General features: G+C 43.1%; 1 protein-coding gene across 1 annotated transcript in view; it reads left to right on the top strand.

Moving 5' to 3' along the window:
• Positions 1-16,966, top strand: part of DDX3X (DEAD-box helicase 3 X-linked) — a 17,842-nt gene extending 876 nt beyond the window's left edge. The window contains exons 2-17 of the mRNA XM_042034857.1: positions 1,877-1,934; positions 2,925-2,975; positions 7,587-7,710; positions 8,878-9,018; positions 9,105-9,204; positions 9,740-9,875; positions 10,238-10,323; positions 10,957-11,055; positions 11,130-11,290; positions 11,468-11,612; positions 11,735-11,879; positions 12,202-12,383; positions 12,474-12,591; positions 13,011-13,167; positions 13,988-14,115; positions 14,442-16,966. Coding sequence (XP_041890791.1) covers positions 1,877-1,934; positions 2,925-2,975; positions 7,587-7,710; positions 8,878-9,018; positions 9,105-9,204; positions 9,740-9,875; positions 10,238-10,323; positions 10,957-11,055; positions 11,130-11,290; positions 11,468-11,612; positions 11,735-11,879; positions 12,202-12,383; positions 12,474-12,591; positions 13,011-13,167; positions 13,988-14,115; positions 14,442-14,524 — 1,914 coding nt within the window. The 3' untranslated portion in view covers positions 14,525-16,966. The remainder of the gene's footprint in view (positions 1-1,876; positions 1,935-2,924; positions 2,976-7,586; positions 7,711-8,877; positions 9,019-9,104; positions 9,205-9,739; positions 9,876-10,237; positions 10,324-10,956; positions 11,056-11,129; positions 11,291-11,467; positions 11,613-11,734; positions 11,880-12,201; positions 12,384-12,473; positions 12,592-13,010; positions 13,168-13,987; positions 14,116-14,441) is intronic.
• The last annotated feature ends 2,723 nt before the right edge of the window (positions 16,967-19,689 follow it).

Here is a 19,689-nt window from a genome sequence, read left to right as displayed (position 1 = left end):
GTTGTCCCCGCGGCCGGGGCGGTGTTGCGGGGCCGCCGGTGCCGCCCGGCCCGGCCCCGGCCCCGCTCGGGCCCCGCGGCCCCCGCGCCGCGCTCGGACCCGCTTTGTGTGGGAGCGCCGGGAGCGGCAGCGGCCCCCGATGGCCGCAGCGGGAACTGTGGCGGGAGCTGGGGGTGGGGGGGAAGGAGGAGGAGGAGGAGGAAGGGGCGGTCAATGGCCGCCATTGTGCGGGGCGGGGGAAGGGGACACACACACACACGACACGGCGCTTTGTGTGACGCCCCTTCCCTGGGGAGGCGGTGCTGGTGGCCGCCTTTGTTCGGGCTCCGGTGCTGCCGGGCTCCGGTGACGCAGTTGGGCCTGGATTCGTGTTGGTCCGCACCATTTATTATTATTTTTTTCCTTTTCATTCCTGCATCCTCCTCCGCCTCCCTCCCCGCGCTGGGCGGGATCGGTGGTTATCTAACTCTCGGGGAAGGCGGCGGGGGCAGGAAGAGCCCCATCTGCTGCAGCGGGACCGTGGCCGGGCAGCCCTCGCCCTCGGCCGCTCCGGCGAAGTAGGTCATAGAGACGGTCCTTCCCTCTCCCTTCTCCCCCGCCACCCCCCCGCGCCACACGTGACGGGCGCCGGCAGCCGGATTAGCTGCTCCTGCTGCGCCGGGAATCCAGCCCGCAGTGCCGCACTGAGATGGCGCCGGGGCTGCGCCACCGATGCCCGAGGCAGCGCCTGGGAAGTGTTGCCCCCACCGTGGGGATCCACTGCGAGAAGATTCATCTCTCGCTTCTTGTTACTTGTGGAGAGCCGCCTTGACCTAGTAGAGAGCCTTTGTTTTTGTTGGCTACTAAAATAAGAACCATTCTTGAGCCCTGCGTTGATGCTTCGATCAACTGAAGAGATGACATTTTAAGTGGTAGCTTTAAAGAGGATGTTATGAGGTCAGCCGTGGGAAAATTCTTAAAGAATTGAATGTCTTTAAGTGGCAGCACAGGCAGCTGAGCGCAGAAAAGGACAGTGCATTGGGGTCTTTGTTTTGGATTAATTCAGGTCATGTTGGAAGACATTTCCGTGCAGTATATTACATAAAACTGATTTGTATTTAAGCATGCCTTATTTTTCCGATACAAGTTTGTAATCCGGCCATGCAGGCAAACAACTGTGATAAGTTGGTTCTTAAGCCTTATCGATTTCCCACTGCTTTCTGCTGAAATGAGTTCATATTGTGTTTGACTTAAAAGCTGTGAGCGACACAGCAGCACTGCGTGAACTGAACATCTTTTGGAAGACTTTACTGGGAGACTGAGGGCTATAGACGTTTTTGAAAAACAAACAAAAAAGTCGTATTTGCTGAAGTAATTATCAGAAGACATCGCCTAATATTTTGTGAGCAGTAATGGCCTCAAACGTGAAGACTAATGTCTTAGTAGTGTTAATGCAGTTAGTAAATATCTCAAGTCTCTGCAAGCAAAGTGCTCAGCTTAAATTGTATAACTTGTGCTGAAGTCTCCGTAGCAAAAAAAAATTGCCACTGACCCAGAGCCGGATGCATTTTAGCGCATTGAAATTCAGTCTATTTAAAACGGTTCTTCAACCTGCATGTAGTGCGAAGCAGAAGTCTGTGGTAGTGATTTGGTGGGTGTGAGATACTCTGCTGGCCTTGCTGCCCGTGTGGGTGCGTGTTTATTGGTGGGTATAAAAACACTGGAGATGATACAACGTGAGTAACAATAGGAGACCTAGCTTGGCACGATGTAAAAAAATTTTTTTGCTGCAGTAGCTTGTTAGAACATTCTTTGTTTCTGATGAATGAAAAGGGGTTTTTGTATCTTTGCATAAATTCATGGTAAAACATGTTGATACTTGATTTTTTTCTTCTAGTTTTCTGGTCTAGACTTGAATTCTTCAGACTCTCAGAGTGAAGGAAGCTCTACAAGCAGTAAGTACATGCAAATTCTCAAGCTTACAAACACACAGTTTTAGAAATTGGGGGTTTGCAGCTGTGAAAAGCAATTTCTAAAGCCAAAATATACTGAGGCTGATGAGGAAATAGAGGAGGTTGCCAGTTAAGCTTGCTTTGAAAACACTGTGAGCTTTAGATAGAACTGCTTAATTTTGCAGTGGTACTGTATGTGTGTACATTTCTGAAGCACTTAATTAGCTTGAGAGAACTTAGTGTTCCAGTTCTGTCCTAGATTTTCAGTTGCCTCTCATCTGAGGCCACTGGTTTAGTAGTAATGTGGTGATTTGTCTTCCTAAAACATCCAGGTAGAGTGGTAATGTTAACTCTTCTGATCTCAATTCATTGGATAGAAAGTGATATGCAAGGTTTAAGTATGTTAAGAGGGGGGAATCTTCCTGGAATTCCCATTCAGCTTGTGGCTGGTATGTTCTCATTCACTTGGCTTTAGCAGACAGATGTTTCTGGATTGTAAATGAGGAATGCTATTCAGAGGCAATTAGGTGTGGCTTCTGGTTTGATCAAAGCTGAATGGATGGGGATGGGTGAATTTAAGGGGAGGGAGAAGTGCTGGTAGTAATACTGTGAGTTGCCAGTACTTGAATGTCACAGTAAATATCTTGAGCTGCTCAAGTATCTGGCACCAGCTTAACCCTTAATGGGTTCTAAGAAGACAGGCTTTTGTCATGGACACTGAAACACCCATAAATGGGTGGGTGATTCGGTCAGAGGAACACAAGACATCTGTGCCTTAAACCAGCTGCCTAAAAGGGTATGCAAGAACTTTAATCTTCAACTGAGTGTGCTAGCAAGTGCTGTATTAAAGGATTCTTGTTTAAAAATGCTGCAAGAGGCCTTAAAGCTTGAGGGAGACATTTTTAGTAAGCAGAAGCTGTTGCTGACGAGATGAACATTTCAAGATGTGCTGACACCACGGGCCTGTAACACTACCTTTCTTTTGTCCTTTAGAAGGCCGATACATTCCTCCTCACTTGCGGAACAGGGAAGCTTCAAAACAGGGTATGTATCCCAAACACAGTGGCAACACTTAACGGGTTCTTGAATCTCTAGGAGCAGACTGCAGAGGCTCTGACAGTACTGCTGAAGGCTATTACACAGACTCCTTGAGTGTCCCGTGCAAAACATGGCAACTTCATCTTCTGCTTTTAATGCACTGTTCTAGATCCCTTCACCAACTTATATCCGAAGCTCAAGTTCAGTATCCAACTGACAAAATACCTTCTATGTCTCTGTAACAATTAACTGTGGCTGAAGCAGGATGGTCTCCCATCTTAACTTGCTGTGTGATCTTGAGTGTTGGTCTGAATGGATTTCGTGGGTACTAGTTTTCCTGCGAGGGACTCTGATGTGAAACTTGGAGCAATCAGTTGTTTAGTACGAACAAATGGCACAGTTTCACTTTGTAAATGCATATTTTACACAAATAGATGTTGTCCTTGTTCAGCTTCCTGCAGTTTTATGGAAGTCCCTGGGAGTACTTGGAGAAGGAAATGCAGGCTGTTGGTGAAGCAAAGATGAAGTACATGACCTATTTTGGTCACGTATTTACACAGGGGTTTTCGCTGAGAAATGGCCCTTCCATCTTCCATTTGAATATCTAAACAGAACATAATCCAGAAGAAAAGTTTCTTGGAACACTTCAGCGAAGTAAATCATGACCTTGCTGTGTAGGATCCCAAGGGGGCAGGTGCTGCAGCACAGTGTTGTCATGTCTGGTGACTTGGGTGGATATGAGAGAAACATTTCCCCTAACACCTATTGAAATCTACCAGAATGCAGCAGCTAAAACACTTCCTGCAGTGCTACAATATAAAGAATTGGAGTTTTGTGGCATGGGAGGACTTTGATCTCATCTGTTTCTAAAGCAGTAAACTTCCACAGATTCTTTTCAATACTGCAGGAGGATGATGACTTGTATTATGAGTGGGTGGGAGGGCAATACTGAAATAAATGCTAATGTATCTGAGTGCTTCTGGAGCTATGTCACTTTAAATCTGACTAGATGAAAAATGCTATATTCTAGTCTTAAGCCACTTGAAAAAGGATCAGTCTGGTTTTTGCCTTGCCTTTGTATGTATCCAAGCTAGTGAGTTTGCTGGGTGTTCAGGATTTGGTTGTTTTTTTTTTTTTTAATTATGTAAAAGAAGTATGGTCTGAAGCACCAAGTGATGAACAGCATGGTACCAGAGGTGAATGCTTTCGCAAAAGGGGAGGGATTGGTTGGCAGCCAGTTCAGTGCTCTTGTTCCCAGTCACACTGACCTCGAATATGAGCAGTCTTACGAGAAACTGACTTGCTAAATCTCAGGAATGTGCAGGTTTCTCAAAAGCAGCAAACAGCTTTAAGGTGGTTGTGAACTTTGCTGTTCATAGATTTCGTCTCCTTGTGTGGTGTTTTGTGGATAATAGATGCAGTAACCTCGAGTTCTCTTATGACCTATTATGTATAGGACTGTCACTGTACTTCCTGGTGTGCTAGATCAGAGTTCAGACATGGCAGTGTAGGTGTGATTACGTGAGGCTTTTCTGGGGACTTAAACTTCACCTTGCAAAAAGGTGAATAGGTCATGGGACTGTAATCTGCTGTGTGGCTTGTTCATTTAGTAGAGCTTTGGCTGCCAATTTTCCTTGGTAAACCTAATGTTCAAAACCTGCCTTTAAATCTGGTTGAATGCTGTACCCCTGGCCTCATCCTGGTTTCCTGTGACAAGGTTCATAATTGCTGAATGGAAAAGCTCCAGTTCCAGTTCAGGACCCTGCTGGAAGCAAAAGGGCGTCATGAGTTTGGGCTTGTAAAACTGAGCGACCTTGTAGGATGATTCAAAGTCTCTTCTACAGTTGTACTTTGATTTAAGTGATGTTTACGTCTGTTTGCACTAAATCAGTGATTTCTTTGGCTGCATTGAAACTTCTGAAATTTGGCTGCTCTTTGGAATTTTTAACAACAGATTTTTGAAAGCTTAGACATGGGGGAGCAACCTTGGGTGGTAGTGTTTGACCACACAACAAACTCTTGATGCAGCCTTACAAGTGTAGTGACCTGATTAAAAAAACCCTTCCATTTACCTCCAGATCTGTCCCACTGATACTAATCAGTTTGCTTTGTAAATGGGGGAGTAAGGCAGTACAGAATTGCAGGAAATAACAGCAGGCATAAAAATAATGTCCTTGTGTTACTTAATGGCAGTTCTGTTTCTCAGCTGTGGGAGCTCAGTATGCAGGGCTGTCAGCCTGAAATGTCCTGCTTCCATGACCTCTAAAGCTTGTTGTCATGTAAGTTTCTTGTTAAACTTCCTGGAAGCAGCTCCTTGATACTTAAAACGCAACCTGATCTATAGTAGATCAAAAAGTAAATACTAAGAACTGACTTTAAAGGTCTTATCCATACTAAAGGAATCTGTGATTCTATTGCTCCCATCTTTAAAAAATGGATTATTGCTGCTGCATGTGGCAGGTTTTCAAGTGAGCTGGCAGTGATTTGTGTTAGTGTTACAAAGTATGAATTAAAACACTGGTTGAGGGAGGTGCATTGACAGCTGTAATGCTGTTCATAGGTGTAAGAACTACAGAACTGTTCTGGAAGTTGATTGGCTTAGTGAATTCTTATCCATGCAGTGAGAAAGACATGCTGGATGGAATCTCTGCAGGTTTTTACTTGAAAAAAACCAAAAGCTGTGACATTTTAAGGAATTTCCTGGTAGTCCTTGCACAGTCTTGTAATCATTCTCTTCACTTAAAAGAAGTTGATCCTATGGGCTGTTACGGGTTTTCTCAGGGCATTTACTTCAGTTTTAATTTGCCATTTGATGTCTGAAATCCCAGCTATTAATGCTAGTCATTTATGTAGAATTGACTTGTATGGCCTGGACCTGTGTTCTGTGCTGATCCACAATTAAAGTCAGAGCAGGAATGCCAGGCTGGAAGGTGAATTGGTGAAGCAGGATGTGTACTCCTCTATTTGGTGTCAAAGTTGCTGTGCCATCTTAAAATTATATCTTAAAAAATTAAGCTGGTACCAGCTTCAGAAATGAATGCAGTAATGAGCTAGGTGAATAAGGTTACTATGTAGGCTATTTGGAGTACAAAATTGTGACTCTTTGACCTTCTCAAGCTTGGTAGAAGATTCGAAGTATAGTGTCAGCTCAGGTTTTTCACTATTAAGAAACTCCATCTGTATCCCTGAAGATGGCTCTGTCAGTACCACTGCTGCTAGATCTCTTGGCAGGATGACATATCCCAATAGTTGTAGTGTGGCCTGAAAGTTACTCATAATAAAATCTGTATTTAGATGTCTTTTAAAGAAGCTAAAATAACTTTCTCGAAGTTAGTATCTTTAAAGTTGCTTCTTAAAGCACTTTGGAGGTCTCGAAGTACATTCCTTTATCTTGTGTGCTGAAAAACTTCATTGATGGATTATTTTTGCTGTCTGTTTCAGTTAAACAGACAAAGGAGTTACAGTTATCACACTAGTTTTTAAAGTTCCCTTATGACCAGTTCATTTCTGCATTTTGGGTAATAGAATTTCTTAATGAAAAAATCAGAGGCAAGGTGAATAGCACTCTTTTAGAGAACATCTAAAAAGGTAGGGTAATTCTGGTAGCAAAGCCTTTTTCAGAAACTCGGCCTAGAACAGCCCCTTTCTTTGGAATGAGTTTGTTTGGTGGTTGCTTTTATTGTCTGATGAATAGTTCTTGACTGGTTTTGTGCTATGGAGCTGGCAAAGCATGCTCACAAGAGTGACATAATTTGTTTATCTGTTCCAGTATTTAACTTATTCTCTGCTGGAATCCCATAGCTGAGATTGAAAACGTTACACAAACTTGGAAGAGGTTGAACCTCTGAAATACAGTTCGTAATTTCTTAGTCCAGTACCAGAGCAGTGTTTAATGCTTCTCGTTTCTGCTACCTCACAGGCCCTGGTAGCAGAATAAAAGTGAGGTTTTTTTACTCAGTGGTATTGGCAAGCTGAGGTACTTTGTGTTTGTTTGAGTTAACATATGTAAGTAGGCACTTACTGTAGGCAGGGGTAAAAGTGCTGTGGAAAAACTCAGTGTGGTTAATTTGTTGTGAAGACTTGCATATACCTTATTTGTGTATGGTACTGTTAGTTTGTTTAGTCTGTGTAGATTACACTGCTTTGTGTACTTGCTGTATGATAAAATTTTTTATCTTCTGTTTGGATTTCTGATACCATTTATTGATCTCTGAGAGACCTTGTTAACCTCCAAAAATTAAATGCGTAGTCAGGGATTTGTATTGGAGAGATAACGTAGATGAGGCTTGGCAAGACTTAGCATCTTAATGTTTCTTCTGATACCCATCTTTCCAGGGTAGGCAGTTGAAATACTTGCACTATAAGGCAAGTGCATGTTTTTAGACAAATCCCCAAACATGCTTGCACATGGAAGGAGGAGCTTTAGTTCTGATAGGTGGTGAGAAATGCTCAGTCCCTTGTTGAGTAAGTCTTCATTCATTCACCTTCATGCATTTTTCATTCATGAAGGAATTCAGTCCCATAGACCTTCCAGTGAAGACTTCCTGGACAGAACTTGTTTTTTCTTGTAAAAGCCTGGATTGTGTAATGTATGGCTGAAATCCCTTTCTCTGCTAGGTTTTGATAGTGGTGGCTGGAGTTCCAGAAGAGACAAGGATGCTTACAGCAGCTTCGGTGCGCGGTCCGACCGCGACGCTAAATCCAGCTTCTTCGACCGTGGAACCGGATCGAGAGGAGGGAGGCAAGTACTTGTTTGTCTGGGTGGTGCACATGAAGTCTGCCTCAGCTCTAGCATTGCGCTTGTAATCTTGATGGTAAAATTAGAGTTCCAGGTGTGAACAACATGAGGTAGGAGGAGTCTTGGAGGGCAGGAGAGAGGGAGAGAACCTTGCCTTTAAAGCTCCGTGATTTCAAGGATGGGCAACTTGCATGTGTTAAAAAGTGTGCACTGTAGTCTGCCACCAGCCAGTCACTGCAGCTGTAGTGACGGGCTGACTTCAGCATTCACCAGCGAAGTGCTAGGTGGGTGGCTACTTCCAGGAGAACCACGAAGAGCTGTTGGGAGCACACAAAATACATCAAAATTGATTTTTTTATTTCAATTTTTTTTTCTTGTTTAAAAGGTGTAGTTAATAAAACTGGGTGAGACTCTTGCAGGTTCTCTGCCTTCCTTACTTGATCAGTCTTACACACATCATGCGTTGTATGCACAAGTGTGGTGAGAGTGACCTTTACCGACTAGTAAAGCTGACCTAGTCCTGTATCCAGACTTTTCTCAAACATGATTTACCAGGCCAAAAACTAAGCAGTTGAGGTAAGGACTTCTTCCACCTTCTTTCCAAGTCAGTAACACAGGTGAGCTCCCTCTTTATGAAATAATTATGTGACATAATGGAGGTATTTGGTCACACGTGCGGTGGGGGAATAAAGGAACAAATTGGAGCACTGGAGGGTTTTGTCTGGATGTGGGAGACCTGTGTAGAATGAGGCAGAGGAAGGGGTGGGGGGCATACTAAATAATGCTGCTTAGGAGGTTTAAACAGAGCTCACTACAAAGAAATGGCAAAGACTGAGCAACTGGGATTGCAGCTCCACTGGCAGATGACTGTTATGCTTAATCAAATAAAACTGGTGATACAAAGTTCACTGTGCTAAGCTAAACTGAGCTCTGAAATCATGACAAACTCTCCTGTCTGACACAGAAAAATGTGACCTGGTCTGGTGGCCAGGACTAATTTCTGTTCTTACATCAAGAAGCAAGTGTAGATAATGTGCTGGTTTTGAATTGTTCCACAGTTGTGTATGTAATACACAGAGCATACGCTGCTGCGTTGTTACAGCTTTGATTCTGCACGTCAGAACCCCCTGTTGCCTGGGAAGGGTGGTCTGATTCTCTTGCTGTATTTAGATACGAAGAGCGTGGCAGAGGAGGGGACTATGACCGGAGTGGCTTCGGCAGATTTGACCGTGGTGGGAACAGCCGCTGGTGTGACAAATCAGATGAGGATGACTGGTCAAAGCCTCTCCCCCCCAGTGAACGCCTGGAACAGTGAGTCATGGGGATAGTATCGATTCATGGGGGAGGGTCATTTGATAATTTTTGTGAGTAAAAATATTTTTATCTTCTGCTTTTAGGGAACTTTTTTCAGGAAGCAATACTGGCATTAACTTTGAGAAATATGATGATATTCCTGTTGAAGCAACAGGCAGCAACTGTCCTCCACATATTGAAAGTGTAAGTTTTTTTAAATATGTATTTTGCTATGCATCTGATAGTGGCTGTTCTGTATGTGAAACTTGATGTCTTGCTGTCTGGAGTGTAGGGAAGAAAGGAAACAGTCTTCCTACAGCTAAGCTGTTTTGCTGAGGGGGTTTGTATATGATGAACTGAGACAGGGAAGAAATTCTGTAAGCTTTTTCAATGAACACTCATCGCTTACTTTTTAACTGTAACTTGTCCTTAAACAGTGAACCTGTGAAGAAATGCTTTGAAGGTGCTGATCTGGGAGCAACTGCTGAAGCATAGGCAATGTTAGGCTAAGCATAATGTGTGTGCTAGTGTAGTCTGCACTACAGGCTTGGCTGGCTTTGTAAGAATGGCTTACAAGACTGGACTAAGTATCTGTGTGACTCTGTAAACTCCTTAGGCTAGTTCTATATGAAGAGCTGAAACAAGATCTGCTTTATAAGTGACTTGTTAAACTGAATGTTGTGTTACATGGTGGTTGAAGGGGAGGATTCTGATCTTATTTCTTTTAAATATCTTATAGTTCAGTGATGTCGACATGGGAGAAATTATAATGGGAAACATTGAACTCACACGCTACACCCGTCCTACTCCAGTACAGAAACATGCAATACCTATTATTAAAGAAAAGAGAGACTTAATGGCCTGTGCTCAGACAGGTAAGTTAGTAACTCTTTGCTGCTTAGTCTCAGTAGAAGTGGGGTCTTAAATTACTGCAAGTAAGAGGTCTGTACAGTAGTAGAACCTCTTGTGCAAAGTGAAATAGTTGCAGTGTTAGAAGCTAATTAGCTTTAGTCTTGCATCTGCTTTAGATGTGACTTAACTAGATTTATGGTGTTTGTCCCAAGAGACACGTTCATGTCTTTAACCACATTCCCTTCAGGATTTTGAGGTGCTGAGAGTGCTTCAGTGCCACAAGTAGCATCCGTATACCAGTGCAGGTGTTACTGGGAATGCGCTGATACAGGATTAGTGTGTAGTTGATAGCAACTCTTAGTAATACTGACTTGTCTTCTACTAGGGTCTGGGAAAACGGCTGCATTTCTTCTGCCGATACTGAGCCAGATATATGCAGATGGCCCTGGTGATGCCTTGAGAGCAATGAAGGCAAGTATTCAGATACCCAGTCCTGGAAAACGATGACCAATGTCATGGGTTTGGGGTTTTTTACGTCCCCACATGAGCTGATGTCTGCTGCTGAACACAATAGGTGGTTTTAAATGTCATCATTTTGGGTATGAAAGGCAAGTGTCTCAACTTCTAGAAGGCTTCAGGTGTTTCCCTTAAAAAATCCAGGCTGTGGATTAGATTTTTCCGTACCTGAGGAGTTGTATGCATAACTGTTTGGTTTTTTTAATGAGTGGTTTTGTTGTTGCGTAAGCTTAAAAGACACTTCCCTTGCTACAAAACGTAGTCACACATCTATGTTGTAGGAGTTTCAGAACAGGAAGTAACTGGTTCTATGGCTGTTACTTCTCCACTGCTGAGGTTTGGGATCGCAATGCTTGTTGTAGAGACCAGGATTGTGCAGCTGTTGGCCATAGTAAGCCATGGCTGAACCTTGGGTACTGTAATAGGGCTGTCTTCAGAGACACTGCTCAAGCTGGCTCTCAACCGTGCTTTGTCTTCCTTGTTAAGACAAACATGGTGACCTGTCTTAAACATTGCCTGTAGTACCTTTTTTCTTTCCTCTTGTGTTTCGGATGCTCGTGCCAAGGTTTTTTTTTTTTTTCCCTTCAGGAGAATGGGAGGTACGGGCGCCGTAAGCAATATCCAATCTCACTGGTCTTGGCTCCCACTAGAGAACTGGCTGTGCAGATCTATGAGGAAGCCAGAAAGGTATATCTAGCAGTTTATTATTATAACATCGCTCAAGTAGAGTTTTCCTTGGTGCTGACTTACTCTGTTTACAGTTTGCATACCGCTCCAGAGTTCGCCCCTGTGTTGTATATGGTGGTGCAGACATTGGCCAGCAGATCCGTGACTTAGAACGTGGATGTCACTTGCTTGTAGCAACTCCAGGACGACTGGTTGATATGATGGAGAGGGGAAAGATTGGACTGGATTTCTGCAAGTATGTAAAGTGCTGCTTGTCTATGTTCAAATGACTTACAGCGGGATGTAGTTAAGGAGCTCAGGTTGTAGCTTTTGGACTGTCTAAACATCTGGATGAGAACTTATAACCCAGTGCAGGCACCAGAGCACAGCTTACAGAAAAATGTTCTGAAGAAGGTTTTTTACTACTGTTTAGGTACTTAGTCCTTGATGAAGCTGACAGAATGCTTGACATGGGGTTTGAACCTCAAATTCGTCGAATTGTTGAACAAGATACTATGCCACCAAAAGGGGTTCGTCACACCATGATGTTCAGTGCTACTTTCCCCAAGGAAATCCAGGTACTTTACAAGAGTTTAAATACTTGAAAAGCTCATAAGGCCAAAGAAATTTTATCTTGGGAAGAAGGAAAAATATATGATCTGATTTTTTTTTTTTTTTTTTTTGCGCCTCCCCTTTTTAGATGCTTGCTCGTGACTTCCTTGATGAATACATCTTTCTGGCTGTTGGCAGAGTAGGTTCTACGTCTGAGAACATTACACAGAAAGTAGTGTGGGTGGAAGAGCCAGACAAACGATCGTTCCTGCTTGACCTGCTAAATGCCACAGGTAAAGAACAGCTGCAGATAAGCAAATGAGGCAAAATTCAGAATAGGCAAATCTAATGACTCAAGCAATAAGAACTTCTATTGATTAGGTGAATGAAAGGGTATTTTGTTAACATGCAGTGAATGTATTGCACTGGCTAAATGCCAGTATCAAGTTAATGTAAGCACGTCTGTTAATAAAAAACAGAGGGGGAGGGAGGCCTCCAGTGATGTTACTTGAGAATAAATGGGCAGAGAATTGAAGCTGCCTGTTTCCAGGGGGTGGAGCCTGTATTTGTCTGTGCAGCTTTTCTTCTGCTAACCTGGGCTTTAATTCTTACTAGGTAAAGATTCCTTGACTTTGGTGTTCGTGGAAACTAAAAAAGGGGCAGATGCTCTCGAAGACTTCCTGTACCATGAAGGCTATGCCTGTACAAGTATCCACGGAGATCGCTCCCAGAGGGACAGAGAGGAAGCACTGCACCAGTTCCGCTCTGGCAAGAGCCCCATTCTTGTTGCCACAGCAGTAAGTGAAATCTGTAAAACTCGAGCATGTGAGCCTATTTCTTGGCCTGTGGAGTTTTACTAAGATTTGATTTAATCCTTTAACCACTAGGTAGCAGCAAGAGGACTGGATATCTCAAACGTAAAGCATGTCATAAACTTTGACTTACCAAGTGACATTGAGGAGTACGTACATCGTATTGGTCGTACGGGCCGTGTAGGAAACCTCGGTAAGTATGACCTAGGGTTTTCACAGACAGCACTTCATACCTAAGTTGACAGGTGCAGTCATATTGGCTGAGTAATACATTTCAAATAAGTACTTGAGAGAAGCCTGTGAGCTGCTTTCTGTGACCAAAAGCTGGTCACTGCTGTCTAGCCACTGTGGAAAGAAGCTGCCAGTTCCTTGGGGTAATGTTCTTAGTGCCATTAAAAGGCTCACTTGCCACCTGTAAGCCTGGTGTCTTCTGTGTCTGTCAGTAAACATGGATTTGTGGCCAGCTGTGGTGGAGTAATGGTCTCCAACAGCTTTCTCTTAAATAAGTTGTAGTGTTCTCAGGATTGGCTGTAAGGAACTGGAGTGTGGAATGGGTTTAAGTGCTGTAGTGTACTTGGATTGTGTGTAGCTAAAACTGAGTATCTGCTTCAGGTCTTGCCACTTCATTCTTCAATGAGAGGAACATAAACATCACAAAAGACTTGCTTGATCTCCTTGTGGAGGCTAAGCAAGAGGTACCATCTTGGCTGGAGAACATGGCTTATGAACAGCATCACAAAGGAGGAGGCAGCCGTGGGCGATCTAAGAGGTAAGAGGCACTGCTTTGGCTAGAGGTGTAAATTCAGTCAATTGAGACAGTTCTGTGACTTGTTATCTGTTGGAAAATACAGTTAGAGGAGGATGAGTGCGGCATAAACTGAGTTTGGTGGGTTCAAAGGTGACAGCTGGATGTCTGTCTGGTCTTGTTTTATCTATTCATAAGTCAGTTAACACATAAGATCTCTTTCCTCTCAAGCAAGCAACTACATACAGCTGAGGTAGAATGATGTTAGCAAAAACCATTTAAGTACTGTAAAAGCAGCTATAAAACACAGAAATACATACCTACCTTCCTGTGCCAAAAATGTACCTTAAGCCTCTATTTTGATGTTTAGAAGAAGGTAATGCAATACCTCCTGACAAAGAGAGAAGAGAGAATGCAGGTGTGAGGCCACTTGTAAAACAATTCTGTGGTAGAATCCTAAAACACTGTAATAGAAACCTTTGTTTACTGGCTTACCAGGGGTAGGATGACAGAACCCTTCCTCTTAAAGTAGTTAACATGATCCAAACACATTGGGTTTGGTGTGAGTTTTTTGTTATCTTAGCAGCATGCTTGTAAAATACTCACTTGTACAGCATGAGAGAAGGTCATAAATGCATCAGTTAAACAGTAAGGGTTGGAAATCTTGTGGAGGCAGAGATTTCACTGAATCAAATCTTTCCAGGTAGCCTTGGGATGCTTATAAAGTGTGCTCACCTAAGTGCTGGCTGTTGGCCAGCCAGAGTCCAAGTACATGAACCTCAATGTGTGCAGTGCTTAAAATGCTGCTTGCTTCACTCCAGTGTTTGTGTCTTGCCTTCTGCAGCAGTCGGTTCAGTGGAGGCTTCGGTGCCAGGGATTACCGGACGAGCAGCGGCTTCGGCAGCAGCAGCTCCAGCAGCAGCCGGTCGACCAGCAGCCGCAGCGGCGGGAGCGGCAGCAGAGGCTTCGGAGGTGAGAGGGGCTGGCCAGGCACTGCTGCCAAGCACAAAACCACACCTAAAATACTTGCTGGGGTAAAACTTGATGTAATGTTTAAATATGAGATCATCTGGCGTTTGTCGTGCAAAGTCTCAGTATCCTGCTTGGATCTAGGCCAGTGCAAGTTACCTGACTGATGGTTTGACACGACCTACCTTTCCAGTATTAGTTTAATGTGCATTTGACAGTTCTGCTGGGTGGGGTTCTTCAATAGACAACAGATACCTGGGCTATTTGGTTGTCGTGAAGCTGCAAATCTTTAGAGTTAATTAAGCATCACTTTCTCTTGCCTTTCATAGGTGGTGGTTATGGAGGCTTCTACAACAGTGATGGATATGGAGGAAACTATAACTCCCAGGGGGTGGACTGGTGGGGCAACTGATCTGCTTGCAGCAGATACCCCACCAAACAAGCTAATATGGAAACCACATGTAACTTAGCCAGACTATACCTTGTGTAGCTTCAAGAACTCGCAGTACATTACCAGCTGTGATTCTCCACTGAAATTTTTTTTAAGGGAGCTCAAGGTCACAAGATGGAAATAAAGGAACAAGTAGCCCTATCTCGAAGGTGGTTTTGAAGACTCTTATTGCTGTAGTCAGGATTAACTCCCCTCCCACCCATCCCCACCCAGAAACTGCATTTATAATTTTGTGACTGAGGATCATTTGTTTGTTAATGTACTGTGCCTTTAACTTTAGACAACTTTTATTTTGATGTCCTGTTGGCTCAGTAATGCTCAAGATCTCAATTGTTTTGACAAAATAAAAATTACTGAACTTGGGCTAAAATCAAACCTTGGCACACAGGTGTGATACAACTTAAACAGGAATCACTGATTCATCCATAATATTACAAAGAAAAACTTATGCGGTAGCCTGCATTAGGGCTTTTGGTATCTGCAGATTTGAAAAATAAAACATCTTGAAGCATATCAATGCAATTAGTTTCTAATGTGGCAAAACTGTACTAAGTTAAAGTTCTGATTTGCTCACTCTATCCTGGATAGGTACTTAGAACCTGATAGCCTTTAATAAGCCATTCCAGTCATGATGAGATGATGTATGGATACATGCATACATTAAAAGCACTGTTTTTGAAGTTAATGCAAGTAAATACAGCAATTCCTTTTTCAATATAATAGGCAGATCATTAATGTGAGCTAGCCAAATGTGGGCAGAACATTACAGGGAACGTTTAAAGGTCTGATAACTTGAAATAGTTTTTAGGAGAATTCATCTATTTAGACTTTTTAAAAATGCCTGCCATATGAAATTGAAATGGTAGAATGGCTGACCATGGCAGTGATTGGTCCTCCCTAAGGGCCTGACTGAATTTTTGGTCTAATAACGCATGCTAGTGTTGATGTTTTTTGGTCAAGAGGGTATGAACAGGAAGAATTATGCAGCAGGCTTTATTTTAATGCAGATTCACATTACTCTGTTCAAGCTGCGTGGAGATGTTAAACTGGCTTACTGTAGACTTTGTAAAATGGCTCCAGAAGAGTAACAAACAAACCTGAGATCACAGAGGTTGGAAATGTACATAAACTGCACAAGGTTTCAATTCTGCTATTAAAGTGCAGTTTTAGTCAGTTTTAGTTGCATAGGTTTCCATTGTATTTATAGTCTGTTACGCTAAATCTGGCCAAAGATAAGTATTGTCCACCAGAAAAATGCCTCTGCCACTTGGAATTTCTGTGCTAACTTTGCGGCCAGAGCATTTAACAACTAATCTACAGTGGCATAGGAAAATGGCAAAAATCTCCTAAAGTGCAATAGAATTTTTCAAGTGTATTGTGCCTTGTTCTAAAACTTTTATTAAGTAGGTGCACTTGACAGTATTGAGGTCATTTGTTATGGTGCTATTTCAAGTCTAGGTTTAGGCCCTTGTACATTTTGCCCATAACTTTTTACAAAATACTTCTTTTATTGCACATTCAGAGAATTTTATATATGTCTTGTGTGCGTGTCCTTAACTTCCAATCTTATTTTGTCTCTTGGAGATTGAACGCAGCTTGTTTAAGGAGAAGGAAATAGATTCTAAAACTTATTTGGGACCATGGGAATGATAGCTGGGAAGAAAACTATTTGCACACGACAGATTTCTAGATACTTTTTGCTGCTAGTTTTGTGTAATATTTATTGAACATTTTTGACAAATATTTATTTTTGTAAGCCTAAAAGTGATTCTTTGAAAGTTTAAAGAAACTTGACCAAAAGACAGTACAAAAACACTGGCACTTGAATGTTGAATGTCACCGTATGCGTGAAATTATATATTTCGGGGTAGTGTGAGCTTTTAATGTTTAAGTCATATTAAACTCTTAAGTCAAATTAAGCAGACCCGGCATTGGCAGTATAGCCATAACTTTCTGATAGTAAAACAAAAATTGGCAACTTAAAATTAAACATGCCAAGGTTTTGATACACTTGTCTTAAGATATTTATGAAACACTTCTAAACACTGATGTGAAGTGTCCAGATTCTCAGATGTTTGTTGCGTGAGTTTTGTTTAGTTGTGTGTTTTTTTTTTTTCAGTGAATGTCTGGCACATTGCAATCCTCAAACATGTGGTTATCTTTGTTGTATTGGCATAATCAGTGACTTGTGCATTTTAGCAAGTTTTATCAGCCAGCAATATTTTCAGTTCAGATAACAAGGATTCAAACCAATATGCAAGAATGGATTTAAACTTGCTGAATGTGAAAATTCAACTTCAAGTCACTGTAGGTTTAGAATTGCTTATTGTATTAGTTTAGATGCTAGCACTGCATGTGCTGTGCATATTCTTGATTTTATTAAAATAAAAAAGTTGAACTGCACAGTCTATTCATTTGTGAAGCGTCACTCCTGGTTTATGAGCTCTGTAGCCCCAGCAGTCTCATTCACGTGCAGCTCTGGAAGCAGGTGACTCTAGTGTGGCACATGTCAGTGTGGTGACACGTGGCAGCCAGGCTCAGGGCTGTAGCTGAAAGAACCTAAAATGGCCTGTGCCCCACAGTGCGGGGTTACTGTGCAAGTGTCCTAGAGGTGGTGCCAGCAAAGCTGAGGTGGGACAGACGAGGAGAAAACCACCTTGGTTGGTTCACTAGGGGAACCAAGTTTGGCTGTAACAACCTAATTAAACCTTGTGACTGTAGGCTTAATTCCTCAGCCCCTGATTGCTAAGGATTTCATCTCACAGTTGTCCCTCTGAATTTCACAGGAGTGCCTTGTAGAGAGCTTCAAGTTTTGACATCATACCTGTTTATTGTTGCTAGGTGTTGAAAAGCTGAAGGGAGGTGAAGTATTGGAATATCCAAGGGAACAGAGTAGAAGGACTAGATTCAGGTGTTTCCGGTTACTTTAAAGTGAGATAAAATTGCTTCATTTGAGAGAAGGCGATTCAGAGAGAGCCTGGGTTTTGAGTTCAGTGCTGAAATAACTGTAGAAACTTGTGATTTCCTGGTGAGTAAGGAAGAGGGTGGGGAGAAAAAAGTAATGCCTGGGACCCTCTGATCCCTAAAAGTGTGATGCAGGTGAATGGCGTGGGGTAAAGACTGGTAAAGGTGTGATGTGCACCTGCAATCCTGGATCCATACAGGAAATCTGCACCACCAAACCAGTACTGTGTATGGGCCTTGGAGGGCAATAGAAAGGAGGAATGACCATGATAGATTGCCAGAGCATTTGCCTTGAGCACACTAACTGGACCACACTAAATTTACCTGCTTTAGACTTGCATTAATTATCAACCTCATCATGCAGGGCTTTGTGTGTCATGCAATGTCCCTGGATGTGCAACGTGCACTTCAGTATCTTCCAAAGGCAGTTTTACCTCCCCTGTGTATCTGCAGAAATGCTAGGAGCTGGATATGCCAAGGGAAGTGTTCACTGTGGAGCTGGCCTGTGGGATCTGGAACTCCAACTTGGAGTGTAAGGTTTGCACTTGGTGCATTAGCTTAGGTTTGTCCCTGGTAGAGTGCAGGAGTGGCAGAGGAGTCTTTGGCAGCCAAACCCACCCGAGCACAGGGCTGTGAGCAACACTCTGCACTGGGGCTTGCAAAGGTGGTGGAAGGGTTAATGTAAGGCAGTATTGGGCACAAAGTGAATGAAAAAGGAGGAAGTCTGGTCCTTGGGAAGATTGTTCCTACAGGCTGGAGGAAGCCATTTACCTCTGGAGATGGAAGTTGGGCTAGGGAAATGGCAGGGAGGAGGAGCCTTGGGACACCAGAGGGACTGGGGTAAGAGAAGCACAGAGCGTGTTCCCATAGAGGTGGAAGTTTGTATTTCAGTAGTTCTTGGCATACTGGGCAGCCCACAGTAAATGAGAAAAGACTTGGGAAGAGGTGGAAAAGGCATCCTAAATTGTAAAGAAAAGGGCTGTGAAGTTAAATGGTAAAAGTTATTCTTGATTTGTCTTTGTGAAGCTTTGTTGTGTGAGGCTTTCAAAACGTGCAGTAAAGTCAGTCTTTGGGCAATAAATGTTTGCATATGCCAACAGTGGCAGAGGTTATGGCAGGAAGGTTGTAGTAAAGTCTGCTCTTGGTTTGCCAATGAGGTCATTGTGACCTGTGCAGATAAGCAGAGGTCTTGAAACAGCATCTGTTTTACTGTGATGACAGGGGTGGGAGTGACTTGGATTGATGTCTTAGTGTGGAGTTTTTCATAAGAAGTGGACAGAGCCATGGCATTACCAGAGAGCCTTGGTTACTGTTTGGTGCAAGGATTGAGTACAGGAAAGGCAGCTTGTACAAGCAGGATGCTGCTGAGGCTGTGGCAGCTGAAAGTTGCCCTATAAACCTCGTTAAAGCTGTGTGTCTGTAGCTTTCTGAGTCCTGAATCCTCATCCAGTGCAGTGCTCGCTATTGCTCATATTGATCAATGTGTTCATGAAAACAGCCTGCAGTCAGTTATGACAGGCCATACTGAGTTACAAATCCTAGGTGTTAGTGCTTGTTCTTAGGTGGAGGGGAGCAAAGGACAAGTCTGGAGTTTCACTCCTGCTGTGCTGTGAGCTCTGCCACTTCAGTGAACCTGGCTGGAGCTGTTGCACCAGCACTCAAACCAACCCCACAGATCGTAAGTGGATCATTTTTGAGGGGAAGATTGCCAAGGCTGTTGAGGTGACAGTTTCATGCTGCATTTTCTATCTTGCTTACCACTTTGTGTCAGAAAACAGCAGTACAGATCCTGTCTGGTTCTGTCAACCCCTTGGTTGGTGGCCTTGTGCATAACACTGCTCATGGGTAGATGTTGTGTAAGGAGTCCCAGGAAGTGGGAAGTGGTTTGTGTAATTATCCTGTGCTCACAGAAAGATGACACTTAACAAGCTGAAGTCACCTGCTGGTGGTTAATGAGGCAGGCCTGGAGCAGAGCCAAGACTAGGAAAAGTGTAAGTGGTGGGAGGGCCTTTGCTGATGTACCATGAGGAGTTCCTGTACTGCTGTCCTTAACTCTTTCCTGGGATTATTTAGGGAAGGTCTGGAAAAGCTGTCAGTGCTATGGATCTACAAGTCTGGGCTGTCCATTTAGGATAAGGAAATTCTGCTGTATATTTAGTAAT

The sequence above is a fragment of the Corvus kubaryi genome, unplaced genomic scaffold (assembly GCF_017639235.1).
Source record: "Corvus kubaryi isolate FWS band 111438036 unplaced genomic scaffold, C.kubaryi_AGA036_p1.0 133, whole genome shotgun sequence".
In the NCBI taxonomy this organism is placed as follows: domain Eukaryota; kingdom Metazoa; phylum Chordata; class Aves; order Passeriformes; family Corvidae; genus Corvus; species Corvus kubaryi.
This window is presented reverse-complemented; position numbering and strand designations above follow the sequence as displayed.